The sequence below is a fragment of the Schistocerca americana genome, chromosome 2 (genome assembly GCF_021461395.2).
Source record: "Schistocerca americana isolate TAMUIC-IGC-003095 chromosome 2, iqSchAmer2.1, whole genome shotgun sequence".
NCBI classification, from domain to species: domain Eukaryota; kingdom Metazoa; phylum Arthropoda; class Insecta; order Orthoptera; family Acrididae; genus Schistocerca; species Schistocerca americana.
The window spans coordinates 3,935,910-3,953,447 of record NC_060120.1 but is presented as its reverse complement, the minus strand read 5'-3'; the positions used below and the strand labels follow the sequence as shown (position 1 = coordinate 3,953,447).

At 40.0% G+C, this 17,538-nt stretch overlaps 1 protein-coding gene across 2 annotated transcripts in view; it reads right to left on the bottom strand.

Annotated features, from left to right (window-relative positions):
* Window positions 1-460: 460 nt before the first annotated feature.
* Window positions 461-17,538, bottom strand: part of LOC124592171 (ATP-binding cassette sub-family C member 4-like) — a 307,575-nt gene continuing 290,497 nt past the window's right edge. For both annotated transcript variants that reach the window (XM_047131809.1, XM_047131810.1), the window contains exons 23-25: window positions 10,459-10,588; window positions 2,497-2,607; window positions 461-1,226 (exon numbers count right to left, since the gene is read on the bottom strand). In XM_047131809.1, the coding sequence (XP_046987765.1) occupies window positions 1,191-1,226; window positions 2,497-2,607; window positions 10,459-10,588 (277 nt within the window). In that variant the 3' untranslated portion in view covers window positions 461-1,190. The remainder of the gene's footprint in view (window positions 1,227-2,496; window positions 2,608-10,458; window positions 10,589-17,538) is intronic.

The window sequence follows — 17,538 nt, the reverse complement described above, 5'->3', positions numbered from 1 at the left end:
TACATACCTGAACCTTACTTTATGTAACCATTAATCAAATCTACCCGTGAGCTTTAGAATTCCTGTGCCATAGTGGGCTGCACCTGTTCATTAAACCAATTGTTCACTTCCTTCTTCATCACAGCATCACTCTCAACATATTTCCTTCCCAGGAACTGCAGCACTGGGACATTGTAGCTGTGCGTATGTATTTGTGTGTGCCTGTTTGAGTTCTGGATTAGTTGGCTCCGAAGGATAATTTCCAAAAACTAATCAACATTTTCAATATTCTTGATGTGCCAGATGATTGATCAGTTGTCAAATGCTTTTCACACACACACACACACACACACACACACACACACACACACACACATACACACACACACACACACACACATGAAAAAGTTTTCAAAACCATAGTGTACTGGGTAAAGGAAATGTAAGGAGCCTTATCCTACTGACACTGGAAAAATTATGATAGTGAGATGTAATAACTGCATATTACATAAATAAACACTGTTTCTGTATATTTACTGTAACTACAGTGTTTTCAGAAGAAAATGTTTTTAGTTTTTTGCTTTGTCGAGGTTCAGAAATAATAAACACTTCTGATTCTGCTTATTGACTTTATACACTAAACAAGACCACATAAACATGAGATTTTACTATTTAAGCTCACATTTAAAGACGAGTTGTCATATTTTCTTTGTCAGTAAGTAATAAAAATCATGACAGTGTTATCTGTAATTAAACATCTACAATGAATCTTCCTCATGTATGCTTAGTTTTCATCAATAAACATTCATATTTAATTAATTATGTGATTTTTTACAATTATACACAAATTGGTATACAACTTTGTTACTCGATAAAAATAGTTTTTGAAAATAGCAGAGCACTATGTATCTTTGGCATAGTATCACTGAACATGTGAAATAACAAAAGCATTCATTGAAGCTTTCCTCCATTCAGTATTTGTAAAATCAATTTTTCCGTTGATATTTCATTCAGGTCACATTTCAGTTTTTAGTGTTTCCACTTCTGTGAAGAAGTGTCAGTACTGCAGCCATCAAAAAGTCCAGAAATGGTAACCAGATCACACAAGTCTTTCAGATTTGTGTGACTAATACAGGAACTTCCAACACATCTCAATTACAGATTTATTTAATAAATAATAAGCTGGATACCAGCAATAGATTTTTTCCCTCTCAAGCACCCGAGCTTGAGTGAATGTTATCATATGCCTGCAATAAAAAGGAAATTTTCATAATTTTATTTCATGTACAGTATTTTACCAGTGACTTTTATTATTTTACCAATGAATTTTATTTTCTAGAAGAAACATACAGTTGGATTGTTCTACTGCTGTATAAATTATGTGCACATGAGTTACTACAGTTATGTTAACCAAATGTTTTGATATAATAAGAAAAATTCAGCTTAGTAAGAACTGAAATTCCCAGTTGGAAACAACACACACAGATGAAGATAAGCAAATCACTTACCTGCAAATGAAAGGTGGGTAGCCCAAAGTGTACTTAAACTGTCCTTCGTCTACCTCTAGTGTATACATGTACCTACAAATACAGCTGTGTCCTGTGTGTGTGTGTGTGTGTGTGTGTGTGTGTGTGTGTGTGAGAGAGAAAGAGAGAGAGAGAGAGAGAGAGAGAGAGAGAGACAGATAGAGAGAAAAAGGGGGGGGGAGATCAGGGTGGAGGGAGAGGGGGGGGGGGGGGGGAGAAGGAGAAAATATAGAAAAAGAACTAAGCTCAATAGTTAGTGTGCTTATTGAATTGTAATTATGCCTACATCTCAGTCACTTGCAAAGAATAGTTATAAAGTCTTGTACAGAGAGTATGGGGAGTAATTATATTTTTCTTGGGAAGATCAGAAATAAAAGTTTTAACATATAAAAATGAAGTGCTCCCTTTAAGGAGCTTAATTTTTTTTTATTCAGTAGAGTATTTACACACAAGGAAGATAAATAGTTATTGTTATTAGAACTGATTTGCATCAGCATTATTTACTATAATAAAAAAATGTTAAGATAGGATTTACTATTATTACAACAGAAAATGATTACACTTCTGTTAAAATTTATTTATGTCCAGTGGAAGAGAAAATTACAGTTTTCCTAAAGTATAATACTTGACCACAAAACATCTGATTAAAGAATAGATATGAGTAAATGATTATTTTTTTCTCTTATTTTTCCTGGCCTTAATCCTGTATCTTCACAGGGTTGATGTGTTAATTATTGGATTTGGCAATGTTAGTGGTAGACAGTGGCCAGAGATGGCCTTCCTGTGGGCACCCCTCACCTAAAAACCACATCCAGACTGGCCAGCACACTGGACCTCACTGTTAAACCAACGGGCAGATTTGATCTGGGGCTGGGGTTTCACCTCGAATCACAGAACTGTCACGCAAATGCACCCAGCTGTCTGGGTGGGTTGCGTAAATAATTATTTATAGTACCAAATACTACTGAATTAAAATTAAGTATACACTTGCCTCTTGTGCCACCTGCCTCAACTGTGATTCCATCGATTTTCCAGTCTGCTGGACCATTTTGTAGAAATACCCTTCTGGATTCTGTAGAAGCTCATGAGGGTGCGCATATTCCTGAAAGAATCAGCAGAGCCACTGTTGATGACAGCACATTACACCTCCTTTGAGTGACGTCACAGCAGGAAACAGGATTACATTTAATTTTGCTGTTTTATTTATTTTGCATTAATAAAGCTGTTACCAGCACGTACAATGCAATATTCTTACATTTATGTACTAAAATAATTTGAATGTATAGAAAGGTATTTATTTTGTGTGTAAACATTTGCATGATGATCTTTTTAGCCATAAAGCTGGAGAAAAATAGTATCAAAGCAACTGCACTTAAGAACATGCCTCAGTAGTGAGCAAACTGACTACAGCTCCACTTGGATAACTGTAGGCTATGTTTTAGTCTTTTTAGCATTGCAAAATAGTTATTTCCATATAAGAAGAGCTTATATAGGATTAAAATAAAAGGATTCAGAGCACAATAGGTCTGTACCTAGGCCCTTTAACGGTTACAGCACTGTATTCATTTCCTGAGTTTCCAATGTTCTTTTATACCCAACCGAATGCATCATCCTCCTTTGATTCCAAGGTATATGAAGGTAATAATGAACAGCTTGGACTATTTTGTAGTGTGGATTGTATAGGAAAGTGTACTTTCTAGGTATTGACAGCAGGGATAGCAAAGTGATATATCCTGAAACTGCAGTGAAAGCAGCTAAGGAGCATTCAGGATGTCACTCCAGTTTCTTCTTATCTAGTGAAAGAGAGGTATACCATGACCTCATAGCAATGCTGGCCAAGTTAGTCTAGTGGCAAAGTTCACACCTGCAAACTGGGAGGTCGTGGATTTGAATCTCACTCAAACCAAAGATTTTTCAGTCTTCATTTTAACCAAGCATTTACCTTTCAACCGTTTGAGGAGTTACCAGAAACTGCAGGTGGTTAAGATTTCATGTTAAACTGTAGGCCCCCTTTACCTGGTCGGCAAGTTGCCGATGTGGTGTCCCATAGAAAGACTTTCACAAGATCACTGAGCCACATTAAATAATAATAATAATAACAAAATAAAAATAATAATAATGTTAATTGCATTATGAGTATAAAAAACAACAGCCTGATTGGAGTCCAGGAAATGAACACACCTAAGACAGATCTTGCAGCACCTGATGAAGATGACTACGCCAGCCACAAATTATCGTGCATAAGAACATAATCAATAAACTATCATGTTGTTGTTGTGGTCTTCAGTCCTGAGATTGGTTTGATGCAGCTCTCCATGCTACTCTATCCTGTGCAAGCTTCTTCATCTCCCAGTACCTACTGCAACCTACATCCTTCTGAATCTGCTTAGTGTATTCATCTCTTGGTCTCCCCCTATGATTTTTACCCTCCACGCTGCCCTCCAATACTAAATTGGTGATCCCTTGATGCCTCAGAACATGTCCTACCAACCGATCCCTTCTCCTGGTCAAGTTGTGCCACAAACTTCTCTTCTCCCCAATCATATTCAATACTTCATCATTAGTTATGTGATCTACCCATCTAATCTTCAGCATTCTTCTGTAGCACCACATTTCAAAAGCTTCTATTCTCTTCTTGTCCAAACTATTTACCGGCAATGTTTCACTTCCATACATGGCTACACTCCATACAAATACTTTCAGAAATAACTTCCTGACACTTAAATCTATACTCGATGTTAACAAATTTCTCTTCTTCAGAAACGCTTTCCTTGCCATTGCCAGTCTACATTTTATATCCTCTCTACTTTGTCCATCATCAGTTATTTTGCTTCCCAAATAGCAAAACTCCTTTACTACTTTAAGTGTCTCATTTCCTAATCTAATACCCTCAGCATCACCCGACTTAACTCGACTACATTCCATTATCCTCGTTTTGCTTTTGTTGATGTTCATCTTATATCCTCCCTTCAAGACACCATCCATTCCGTTCAACTGCTCTTCCAAGTCCTTTGCTGTCTCTGACAGAATTACGATGTCATCGGCGAACCTCGAAGTTTTTATTTCTTCTCCATGGATTTTAATACCTACTCCAAATTTTTCTTTTGTTTCCTTTACTGCTTGCTCAATATAGAGATTGAATAACATCGGGGAGAGGCTACAACCCTGTCTTACTCCCTTCCCAACCACTGCTTCCCTTTCATGTCCCTCAACTCTTATAACTGCCATCTGGTTTCTGTACAAGTTGTAAATAGCCTTTCGCTCCCTGTATTTTACCCCTGCCACCTTTAGAATTTGAAAGAGAGTATTCCAGTCAACATTGTCAAAAGCTTTATCTAAGTCTACAAATGCTAGAAACGTAGGTTTGCCTTTCCTTAATCTTTCTTCTAAGATAAGTCATAAGGTCAGTATTGCCTCACGTGTTCCAGTATTTCTACGGAATCCAAACTGATCTTCCCCGAGGTCGGCTTCTACTAGTTTTTCCATTCGTCTGTAAAGAATTCGTGTTAGTACTTTGCAGCTGTGGCTTATTAAACTGATGGTTCGGTAATTTTCACCTCTGTCAACACCTGCTTTCTTTGGGATTGGAATTATTATATTCTTCTTGAAGTCTGAGGGTATTTCGCCTGTTTCGTACATCTTGCTCACCAGATGGTAGAGTTTTGTCAGGACTGGCTCTCCCAAGGCCGTCAGTAGTTCCAATGGAATTTTGTCTACTCCGGGGGCCTTGTTTCGACTCAGGTCCTTCAGTGCTCTGTCAAACTCTTCACGCAGTATCGTATCTCCCAATTCATCTTCATCTACATCCTCTTCCATTTCCATAGTATTGTCCTCAAGTGCATCGCCCTTGTATAGACCCTCTATATACTCCTTCCACCTTTCTGCTTTCCTTCTTTGCTTAGAAGTGGGTTTCCATCTGAGCTCTTGATGTTCATACATGTGGTTCTCTTATCTCCAAAGGTCTCTTTAATTTTCCTGTAGGCAGTATCTATCTTACCCCTAGTGAGATAAGCCTCTACATCCTTACATTTCTCCTCTAGCCATCCCTGCTTAGCCATTTTGCACTTCCTGTCGATCTCATTTTTGAGACGTTTGTATTCCTTTTTGCCTGCTTCATTTACTGCATTTTTATATTTTCTCCTTTCATCAATTAAATTCAATATTTCTTCTGTTACCCAAGGATTTCTACTAACCCTCTTCTTTTTACCTACTTGATTGTCTGCTGCCTTCACTACTTCATCCCTCAGAGCTACCCATTCTTCTTCTACTGTATTTCTTTCCCCCATTCCTGTCAATTGTTCCCTTATGCTCTCCCTGAAACTCTGTACAACCTCTGGTTCTTTCAGTTTATCCAGGTCCCATCTCCTTAAATTCCCACCTTTTTGCAGTTTCTTCAGTTTTAATCTACAGGTCATAACCAACAGATTGTGGTCAGAGTCCACATCTGCCCCTGGAAATGTCTTACAATTTAAAACCTGGTTCCTAAATCTCTGTCTTACCATTATATAATCTATCTGATACCTTTTAGTATCTCCAGGGTTCTTCCAAGTATACAACCTTCTATCATGATTCTTAAACCAAGTGTTAGCTATGATTAAGTTGTGCTCTGTGCAAACTTCTATCAGGTGGCTTCCTCTTTCATTTCTTAGCCCCAATCCATATTCACCTACTACGTTTCCTTCTCTCGCTTTTCCTACACTCGAATTCCAGTCACCCATGACTATTAAATTTTCGTCTCCCTTCACTATCTGAATAATTTCTTTTATTTCATGATACATTTCTTCAATTTCTTCGTAATCTGCAGAGCTAGTTGGCATATAAACTTGTACTACTGTAGTAGGTGTGGGCTTCGTATCTATCTTGGCCACAATAATGCGTTCACTATGCTGTTTGTAGTAGCTTACCCGCATTCCTATTTTCCTATTCATTATTAAACCTACTCCTGTATTACCCCTATTTGACTTTGTGTTTATAACCCTGTAGTCACCTGACCAGAAGTCTTGTTCCTCCTGCCACCGAACTTCACTAATTCCCACTATATCTAACTTTAACCTATCCATTTCCCTTTTTAAATTTTCTAACCTACCTGCCCGATTAAGGGATCTGACATTCCACGCTCCGATCCGTAGAACGCCAGTTTTCTTTCTCCTGATAACGACATCCTCTTGAGTAGTCCCCGCCCGGAGATCCGAATGGGGGAATATTTTACCCAAGAGGACGCCATCATCATTTAATCATACAGTAAAGCTACATGCCCTCGGGAAAAATTACGGCCGTAGTTTCCCCTTGCTTTCAGCCGTTCGCAGTACCAGCACAGCAAGGCCGTTTTGGTTATTGTTACAAGGCCAGATCAGTCAATCATCCAGACTGTTGCCCTTGCAACTACTGAAAAGGCTGCTGCCCCTCTTCAGGAACCACACGTTTGTCTGGCCTCTCAACAGATACCCCTCCGTTGTGGTTGTACCTACGGTACGGCTATCTGTATCGCTGAGGCACGCAAGCCTCCCCACCAACGGCAAGGTCCATGGTTCATGGGGGGGGGGGGGGGGGGGGAACTAATCATATTGTCTAATAAAATTATCAGCTGGAGACAATGAATTTCTCCTTCAAAGACATTCAGGTATCAGTGCTTGACATGCATACTCTGGGAGATAAAGAAACTTTTATTAAACTTTACAACTTGCAAATAAGTAATCAATTACGGATGAAGTACCTGATCAGGATTATGAATTAATGTAAGACTCAAAAGAGAATAAACATTTATATTTGTCAAATAACAGAAAGAATAATCATCAGGGATGTTTCATTCACTGTTGAATAAAAAAGTTCAGACCTTTTCACGTTTTGTGCCTCCCACCTTATACATCCCAAGTATGTGCAGCCAGTTACCTGACAATATCTACTCATCTTCCACTAGGTCATCATTTATGTTATTTCTTATCATCAGAAGTCCCACATATACATCCATTTTACCATCTTCCACCACTTCTTTTGGTTTTAGTTCCACACAAACCAATTCATAATAGTTGACACTGCAGCCCCTGACCTCCATTCCTCTTTTTTCTTCCCTGTGCATGTTTTTCCATGCTCAAATTTTAGATGGTTTGTTCATTAAGTCCCATGTCCCACAGCAATTAGATCTGACAATACACACTGGTTCTAGACTTTTCAGTTCAACACTTTGGGAATTTACTTTTGAAAATGGCATTCAGTTCCCCAAATAACCTCTGACCTGTGTTTACCTCTATATTCCTTTCCCTCTTGACCTGATTGTTAATGTAATTGCTGTACAGTGCAATATTCTTATGATGATGAACTAAAATAATTTAAATTCGGAGATTTTAGTGTTCCAAGTATTTTTCTAAATTAATTAAGACAAATGTCAGAATAGTTCCTTTGAAAAGATTAAAGCTGATCTCCAATTCTCTTCATGTATGACTGGAGCTTGTACTCTATCTGATAAGACCTCATCATCCACAAAACATTAAATCTTAACCTTCCTTCCTTGATTCAATAATATTATTGTCAATCTTCACTGTCTTTATTTCCGTATACTGACAGGGTGTATACACGGCCAAGGAAAAAAAATTCCCGTATTTTTCCCGGCTTTTCCGGTTGGAAATACACTTTCTCCCGGGTGAAAATATACTTTTTCCTAAGTGAAAATTCACTTTTACAGTGAGTAAAAGCATACCATCACTTAACACGGAAAAACTTATCAATTCTTTGAATGTTTATGGTTTTATACACCGATGTAGAATTTCCTGGCACTTTAGAAAACGAAACTAAGGGGGGAAAAACACGTTTTGGAAAGATCTTTGATGTGCAGCATATTTTCGTGTTACAAAGGTATAAATTTGAATTCCACCAAACACCGCATGTTCCTTTCCGAAGCATAGAAATCGAGATTGCGACGCGCTTTTGTAAGCCAGTCATAGCTCATGTCACGTGATCTCACCAGCTGATGACAGCATAGGACACGTGATGTAGTCAGCCAATAGCAATATCACTCTTAAGTAGTGCAAAAACACAAATAAGAAAAGTTAACGTTTTAAATTAATACAAGAAAAAGAAGCTTTCACATATAATATTGGTCCCAAAGATTAATAAGTTGCAGGAGAATCTATGCTTCCAAATATAATGATCTTTTTTGTGTGTTTTACACAATTTTTAATAACAATGTAAATGTCTGATCTTCTGGGCTCAAAATTCTTCTAGGTGGTCATCCTCAAAGAGTTGATTTTTAAATGTGAGTCAAACGCTCTGTGATTTAAGAAATTCATCATACATTCTCGCACATAGTTCATCTTGCGTAAAAGGAAATTTACTTTGAAAGTAACGCTTTTCAAACCACCATTCGCAATATTTTCACGTGACCTGTTAGAAATTGGTTCGCTTCAGCAGTTGCCAGAGAGCACCTATTAACAGGCGTCACTGCGCTTGTGCTTCTACGATGATGCAGGAAGCCCGCATGTTCGTACGTGTAAAACATTAAAAGATCTTACATTATGTCATAAAAGAAACAAGACACCAGAGGATACTACAAGAACATCGAAATTTCGTGAACCATACTAAAATGCATAATTCGGCTTAAAGTGTACTTGGATTACCAGTACTGTATTATCTCATGTTTGGTTGTTTATTATGGCATAATGCCATAGAAGCTAGAAGATGGAAAATGTGCACTTGAAATGCAGCAAACAGTTCAAACTAGCCAACCGTGTGAAATTAAACACCTCGTTTCAAATAAACTGACTGCCTCAGCGCAAAAGACTAATAAAAGCCAAATCTCTTTAGCAAACCAACAAAAATAACTTCATTGTGCTGCAAGGCGATTAATGCTTGACTGTCAGAAAGGTGGAAATAAAACCTGAAACTAATAACATATTTTAGACTTCCATAATTATGCAAGCGTATTTTTATTCATTTGATACATCCTGGCCGCAGAAATCTGCTTTGTTTTCATTTAATATGAGAGCAATAAATGAAGAGGAAACAGCAAAATCACTAAACGTAAACACGGGTCACATGGAGACTCCTCACTACAACTCAGACTGCTCTGTGGATCAGCCCCAGATCTCCGATATTTCCGAACCGGGGCAATATTAGATAGTGGTGCCCAGCTACACATCTGTAGCCAGAAGTGGGAGAAAGTACTATTCATACGCGACTCAACTGCGCATGCACAAGAGCCCACCCGCAACTGCTCAACTGAATCTAATGTAAACAGCTGTCACGTCACGCTCATCGGAGGCAATTTCTTGTTAGGAAGCATTGCATAGTCTTCCAAAAGCTGTTGACACACTTCGTTGTTGGCAAACACTTGTATGGGCACTGTGTTTTATTGTTGTATATGGCGTATTTCCTTTGCGACTTAAGTTTTATTTTCATTTTTTTTCCTCTCGTTCACATTTTGTTGCTGCAGTATCATTCTGCATAAGCGGGATACAGTCATACCCTTTGTTAGAGTATTGGTTCTGACCAGTCAAAATCACAAAAATTTAACTGAAAACTAAAACAATGAAAAATTCCCGGAATTCTAAAGATTCCTGGGTTTTTCCCAGTTTTCTCCCGGATGAAAAAATTCCCGGGTTTTTCCGGATCTCCCAGGTCGTATGCACCCTGACTGATTATACACTGTTTTGGCCTTTCTGAGACTTTGCTTGTAACCTCTTGTCCAGCTACAAACTGAGAAGCACAGAAGAATCTTTGCACATCATCTTAATCTGTAGTGATAGCTTTCCTCTGATTGCAACTTGTTCTTAATCGCTTTTTATGATTTTAATACTTAAAGCTGTTGATATGTGGTACTCGCTAACACTACAAATGACAAATTCATATAATACACAAAACAAAGTGCTTCTTTCATGAAAATTATTATTCCCATTGTGCCATGAATATATGTAACAACCCTAACACAGAGTAAGCATATTGGTCTCGTGATACTACTCACCACCATGGTCCCGGAGTCCATGACAAGAACTTTATCTGAGTCCATGATTGTATTCAGTCTGTGTGCAATTGTAAGTACAGTGCAGTCTTTGAACTTCTTACGTATCGTCTTCTGTATGAGACTATCAGTTCTAAAAAAAAATGAAGAATGAAATTATAGATTTTATTGTATCTTTAATTTTGCATTAAGAGCTTGTGATCAAAATGATACTGATGCTAAGGATGTGAAACCTGCTAAAGTCTCAGTTGTAGTGTATCAGCTAGTGAAGTTTCTGTTTATAAATGAGTGATATATTTGGCAAATTTCACATAAAACACAAATAAAATAATAGATATCACTGGGTCTTCAGATGCCTGCAGAAAATTTTATGATATTGACTGCACATTTGAATATAACATGTAAATATTGTTCTTTTATTTTTAAGACACCATTACTTAGTTCACACATTGTTTCCTGTGTATCACTACATGAAGGATAACTTTTGGGGACAGGCTAGTAGCTAAAAACTACTCTCTCACAAAAACAAACATTACATACACTGTCTCTACATTATAAAAACAATATCATACATTAATGCCAATGTATTTTTGTTGTTAATAAAGAGCTTAATCTGTATTCTATGGACACTCAAATAATTTTAAGTAAATGTATTTCTTGTAGGAACATAGGCCTACTGATTTCAAGTATACTATCCAGCCAACTGGTTTATTTATTAATGCAATCCCTAGATCAACTCTTCATAAAGATGGCATGTTGAGTTGTAGACAGGCACAACGAAAAGACTGTTACAAACTGAGCTTTTGGCCAAAGCCTTCTTCAGAAAAGAAAGAAAAAACACACACATTCACACAAGCAAGCACACCTCACCCACACACGACCGCCATCTCTGGCCACTCTGGTCACAGTGCAACTATCTTGTTGATTGAAAGCAGCAGTCCAGAGTGGGTTGGGGTAGAGAGAGGGATGGCAGGGTAAATGAGCAGTGACTAGAAGGTGTCAGGGTGAGGTTGCTGGGAAAAGCCTCAGGAGGCTGTAGGGGTGGGGTGGCTTTGGGAGGGGGTGGGGGGAGCGGAAGGAGAGTGGAAAAGGAGAGGAGCAGAGAAGGGGAAAGGATCAGCGGGTGTCTTGGCAGAGAGCAGCACACAATGGGGGTGGGGGATGTGAACTAGGAGGAGCTGATACAACAAAGGGAATGAAAACTGTTGGGAGAAGATTTGGGGACAGTAGATTAGCAATGGTTGAGGCTGGGATCATTTTGGTAGCAGAGAATATTTTTTAAGGAAAACTCTCATCTACGTAGTTCACAAACGCTGATGGCGGGCAGGAGAATCCAGATGGCTCGGGCTGTCATGGCAGCTATTCAAATCAGGCATGTTATGTTCAGCTTCATGTTGTGCCATTGGGTACTCCACTTTGCTGGTGGCCAAAATTCATCCTGGTGGACAGCTGGTTGGTGGTCATACCAGTATAAAAAGCTGTACAATGATTGCACCAGAGCTGGTTTTCACCTGTGGCTCAACCTCTGGTGGGGTAGGATAAGCCTTTGCCAGGACTTGAATAGGAGGAGCTGGGAGGGGAGGGGGGTGGGGGGTTGGGCAAGTCTTGCACCTGGATCTTCAACAGGGATATGGTCCCCTGTGGTAAGAGGCTGGGATAGGGAATGGCACAGAGATCGCTTCTTTGTAGCTGGTTCCTGCAGATGGTGGGAGGATTGGGAGTGTGTGGGGATACAGCGTGGGAACTCTGTTTACAGACTAGATCCAGGGAACATAGAAATTCCTTTTCCACGGTTAAGGTGGAAGACAAGTCATTCGATCGTCAGGGAGAGGATACATCATACGAGGTATGACCTGGATGCCAACACTCGATCCTTATATAGTTGCCATCTGTTTTTGTCTGCAGTTTGTCAACTTGGGACTGCGAATGAGTAGACATGACCTTGGCTGCACATTAGAAAGCTAATTTAAGCAAGATTACAGCAAAACAAGCTGATAAATTTGTGCGCCTTAACCGTGGAAAAGGAATTTCTGTGTTCAGTGACGCACATTGCACTGTTATCAACTTCTCCGACAAGGAAATTGATGATGCCACCATCTCAATTCTCAGTAAGGGACTGAACTTTTCTCCAGCTCCACAAAAGCTTCCAGTGGCCGAGATTATCAGTGGAATGGAACAAGTGGTTTGGCACCTTCCTGAAGAGGCAGCAGATGAGGTAAGGCTTGCCACTACTCGGATTTTAGCCACAGCCAAGCCTCCTAAGTCCTATGTAAGCAGAGTGGAGAAACAAGCATTGAAATCATTGCGGAAGGATGAAGAGTTAGTTGTGCTACCAGCCGACAAAGGGAATGCCACAGTTATCCCCAGTGCTACCGATTATCGTAAGAAAGTGGCCCTATTATTGGAAGATACCACGTACCGGGTTCTTAAACGGGATCCCACAGCAGCACTTAGCAGGAAGACAGGGGAGCTACTGAAGAACTCTGGCCTCCCAGCAGAACTAGTCAAGAACCTACAACCAAGAGCACCAAGGCCACCCCAGTTATACGGTCTATCCAAGGTTCATAAGGATGGGGTCCCATTGAGACTTATTGTTAGAGCTATTGGGTCTCCTACATATCGGTTGGCAAAATACTTAACCAAATTATTAGCACCTATAGTCGGCCACTGTAGCCATCATATTAATAACTCAAAAATGATTGTTGACATCATAAACCAGATGAGGATAGGTCCGACTGACATCATGATCAGCCTAAATGTGGTCTCTTTGTTTACAAAGGTACCGGTGGAAGATACGTTAAAACTGTTGGCTGCTCATTTCTCTCCTGAAATACTGAAGTTTTTTCGACACACTTTTGATGACCACCTATTTTCTGTATGGTGGAAAATATTATGAAGTGACTGCTGGAAGAGCTATGGGTTCGCCACTGTCACCAGCCACAGCTAACTTTTTCACGGAGGATTTCGAAGAGCGAGCATTGAACAGTGCTCCCTTATGTCCATCCTGCTTCTTCAGGTATGTTGACGATACATTTTTAATCTGGTTACATGGCAATGAGGCATTGCAGCAGTTTGTTGATCATTGGAATGGTATACACCAGAACATAAGATTTACAGTGAAGGTGGAGAAGGATGGGAAGTTACCCTTCTTAGATGTGCTGGTGGAGCGAAAATCAGCTGGACATCTCGGACATTCTGTGTACAGAAAACCGACGCATACAGAGTTATATCTAAATGCACATAGTTTTCACCACCCAGCTCTGAAGAGAACTGTGCTGAATAACTTGGTACACAGAGCAAGGACTATTTTGGACAAGGATCATCTCGGCTCTGAGATTAACCATCTGACGATGGTATTCAGAAAAAATGGATATTCTGATCGTGATATCCAATCTACTCTGGTGAAGAAACCTTGGAAGGATGCTGTTCAAACAGATCAAGAGGGCCAACACATCGCACGGCTACCATTCTGCAGTGCAACAACCAGCAAGATCAGTAGAGTCCTGAGCCGGCAGGGAATCAGACCAGTCTTCCGGCCCAGGAAGATTAAGCAAATGCTGCGACCCGTGAAAGATAATCTCGGCCTGAGAGTACTGGGAATTTACAGCATTCCTTGCAAATGTGACAAAAATTACATGGGCCAGCCTGTAAGAACTGTTGTCGATCACTGTGTGCAACATCGCCATCACCTGAAATACAGGTATATAGAAAAATCAGTGGTGGCTGAGCAGAGTTTGTTAAATAAACATAAGGTTTTATTTGATGAAACAAGAATACTTGCTCACGCTTCAAACTATTGGGGCTCTGTCATCAGGGAAGCAGTTGAAATTAGAGTACGTGAAAATAACTTCAACAGAGACTCCGGATATGCACTCTGCAATAGATGGAAGGGCGCAGTTGATAAAGAAAGAGCACAGAGGCAGACTTCTTACATTCCTCGCACTTCTCCACCTGATGCAATGGATGGCGCTGCAAGCAAGGCTGGATAAAGCGCGCAAACAAAATCTATGGACATAGAGGCCGCCACCTCCGTACGCACCGTTTTCACCGTGACGTCATCCAGCCAATGAGAAGCTGTCCACTGCTTATAAAGGCAGAAGCCTCACCAGTCCACGACAGTCAGTTTTACCCCTGATGAAGGTAGTCATCGAAAGCTTGGGATTTTATCCAAATTTGATGTGGCAAGTAAACTGAGAACTTTTTATGCAAGGACTCCATCGCGAAAGACTTCGTAGTCATGTACCAATTCTGCTTGTTGAATGTTAAGTGGAAGGTCATCCGGAGTAGGAGTGGACCCAACATTGAACCTTATGATACTCCCTTTGTGTTGTCTTCCCAGTCTTTAAAATTTTTTACCTTTCTGACATTGTTTGAATTATTCAGCACAACCATTGCATTCTGTTTGTCAAGTATGATTCAAACCAGCTGTGTGTGAAAGATGTTGGTGTTACTGCTAGCTGCTTGGTACTATTAGTTTTTTAAAGTTTTGTGGAATGATCTTTTTAATATATCCTCCTACTTCTTAAACTCACACAGCGATGCTGCTACATTTAGAAAGTGGTTGTTAAAAGTACTTGCAACACGTGAATTATGAGTCACAACATTGTTATTTAGTTTAATTGTTATACCTTTTACACTGACTGGCTGACCAGTCATCCATTTGACAATATCCCACACATTTTTAATCTTTTTATTTGCATAATTTATTTCTGTCAGGACATGCATACCTTTAGGGCATTTTAATGGCTTTGCTTAAAATGCAACAGTATTTTTTGTAGTGTGCTAGTAATGCTGGATCTTGACTTATCTGCCTGTATATAAATTTCTCTCTTCCTCTCCCATGAGATTTTAATTCCCTTAGTTATCCATGCTTACCCTTTTTTTCAGTGGATCTTCTGGATAATTTATTTGGAAAGCAACTTTCAAATTGGGTAGGGAATAAACTGAATATGACATTAGCATCTCTTTCTATACATACTGTTGTAACCTAATAATACATGAAACCCAATAAATGTAATACAAATATGGTTTCATTCACAAACCTCTGAAAATAAAAAAGAATCATATAGAAGGTACAACATCAGTGATACACAGAACAACTGATGTGAGCGGTACAAACTAAAAGAACATAGTGAATGTGAGTCACTGCTGCTCCACGTGTATATAGGTGCGAGTCACCTGTAGACAGAGACAATGCCGTGTGCACACTTCCTGTAGGTGGCCTCTAGTGGCTGGCCCACGCTGATTCAGTTGGCAGTTGATTTAAGTATACATGCATAGCTGTGGACAATAGTGGCCAGTATCCACTTGGGCTGGTGACCAAACCTCCATGCCCAAACCAGCGATCCCAGCCTGAAGTGGCCAGACGCTATGGCAGTTGTAGTGCAGGCCACAGTAGATGGAAGAGTTTGCTTGGCTACCAACCATGGATCCAGGCTCTGCTCCCCCATAAGTGTGAAGTGATAGGTGCTCAGAAAACAGAAAAGGACATCATTCAGTGAAGAATACACAGCAATCTTTTTCATTAGGGACTTGAACGCCATTTGATTGAGGGTGGAATGATAGAGCCATAACAGACGAATGCAGTTATGGGAGCAAAACATATGAAAGGTGTGAGAAATCAAGTTGGGCCGATTGTCAGAGACCAAGATACAAGGAAAACCCTCAACAGAAAAAACCCTCAGAAACTTATGAATTGTAACCTCAGCCAACCTTGGTGCACATTGGAGAATGTAAGGAAACTGGAAAAATGCATCCACAACCAAGAGCCAATAGGAGTTCAAGAAGGGACCCACAAGGTCTACATGAGTTCTACATGAGTGTGTTCCCATGGCTGGTGTGGAGCGGGCCAGGGGGACTGACGTGTCCTGGGAACTGCCTGTTGTCAGGCACTATGCTTTCAAGCTGCAACAAAATAGACAATTCTGCCATCAATCACTGGCCAAAAAACATGTCTCCTAGCTAAAAGGTTAGTGCATGAAACTCCCCAATGGAGATGTGGCCTGGCATACGATGCAGCCCGTCCCGTGGGTCCTTGAACACCAAATAAACAATAGCAAGTCGAAAAAACTAAGATTTCATGAGGTTACACCATAAGCCCACAGACTGTAAGACAGAAAACAAAAGTGCACAAATTTTTCAAGTGATGGACTGAGGAGGAGCCCGTGACAACAATATCATCCAGGTAATTAATGCAATCTAGAACAGGAATGGTTAATTGTTCTAAAAATTGTTGGAAAATAGCAGGGGTGCTAGCCACACCAAAAGGAAGGTGCAAATGTTGGTAGAGATCAAAACCAGAACTCGCTGAGACTCTTCATCCACAGGAACCTGAAGATACGCTACAGACAAATCAGTTTTAGAAAAATACCAGCCACCCAATATTTTTGCCAACAGTTCCTCCTGGTGTGGGACAGGATATATATCCACAATTGACTGTGCATTGACAGAGTGTTGAATTCACCATAGAGGTGAAAATTCCCCAATGGCTTCCAAATTACAACCAGTGGAACTGACCATTCACCCCAGTCATAACAGGTTGCAGCACTCCCGAGCCATGGATTTCAAAGAAATATGAGGAGGAAAAGTCATAGCATGTCCTATACCTTCTGAAAACAAGTCTGAAAACTCCTCAGGCAGTGTTTCCAATTGAGAATATGGTACTTGATTGGACACAAGGTGAACTGCATCGGTGATAGAAAATTCAAATATCTTAAATGTGTGCATCCCGAACAAGTTTTCAACAGTGGCATAAGCAACCACCAAAACTGTAATGGAATGAACCACTGATTTGCAAGAGGCATATGCTGTAATTTTCCCGACAGCACAAGGTTCTGCTTGTTATATCTGACCAGCTTCCACATGATCAGTGTCAGTGGTGGCCAGCATAAACTCACACAGGTTTGAGAATTCATGCAGCACCTGTGTTGTAACAGAAGCAGTTGGTGAAAAAGGCTTCATTCGATAAACGACTTGGGAGAAGTCAGAAGCATTGGAGTCACACAGTTTACATCCATGTCCATATCCTGAGCAACTTTTGGCAAATGACACATGGAGGCAATGTGGCCTTTCTTCTGGCAAGCA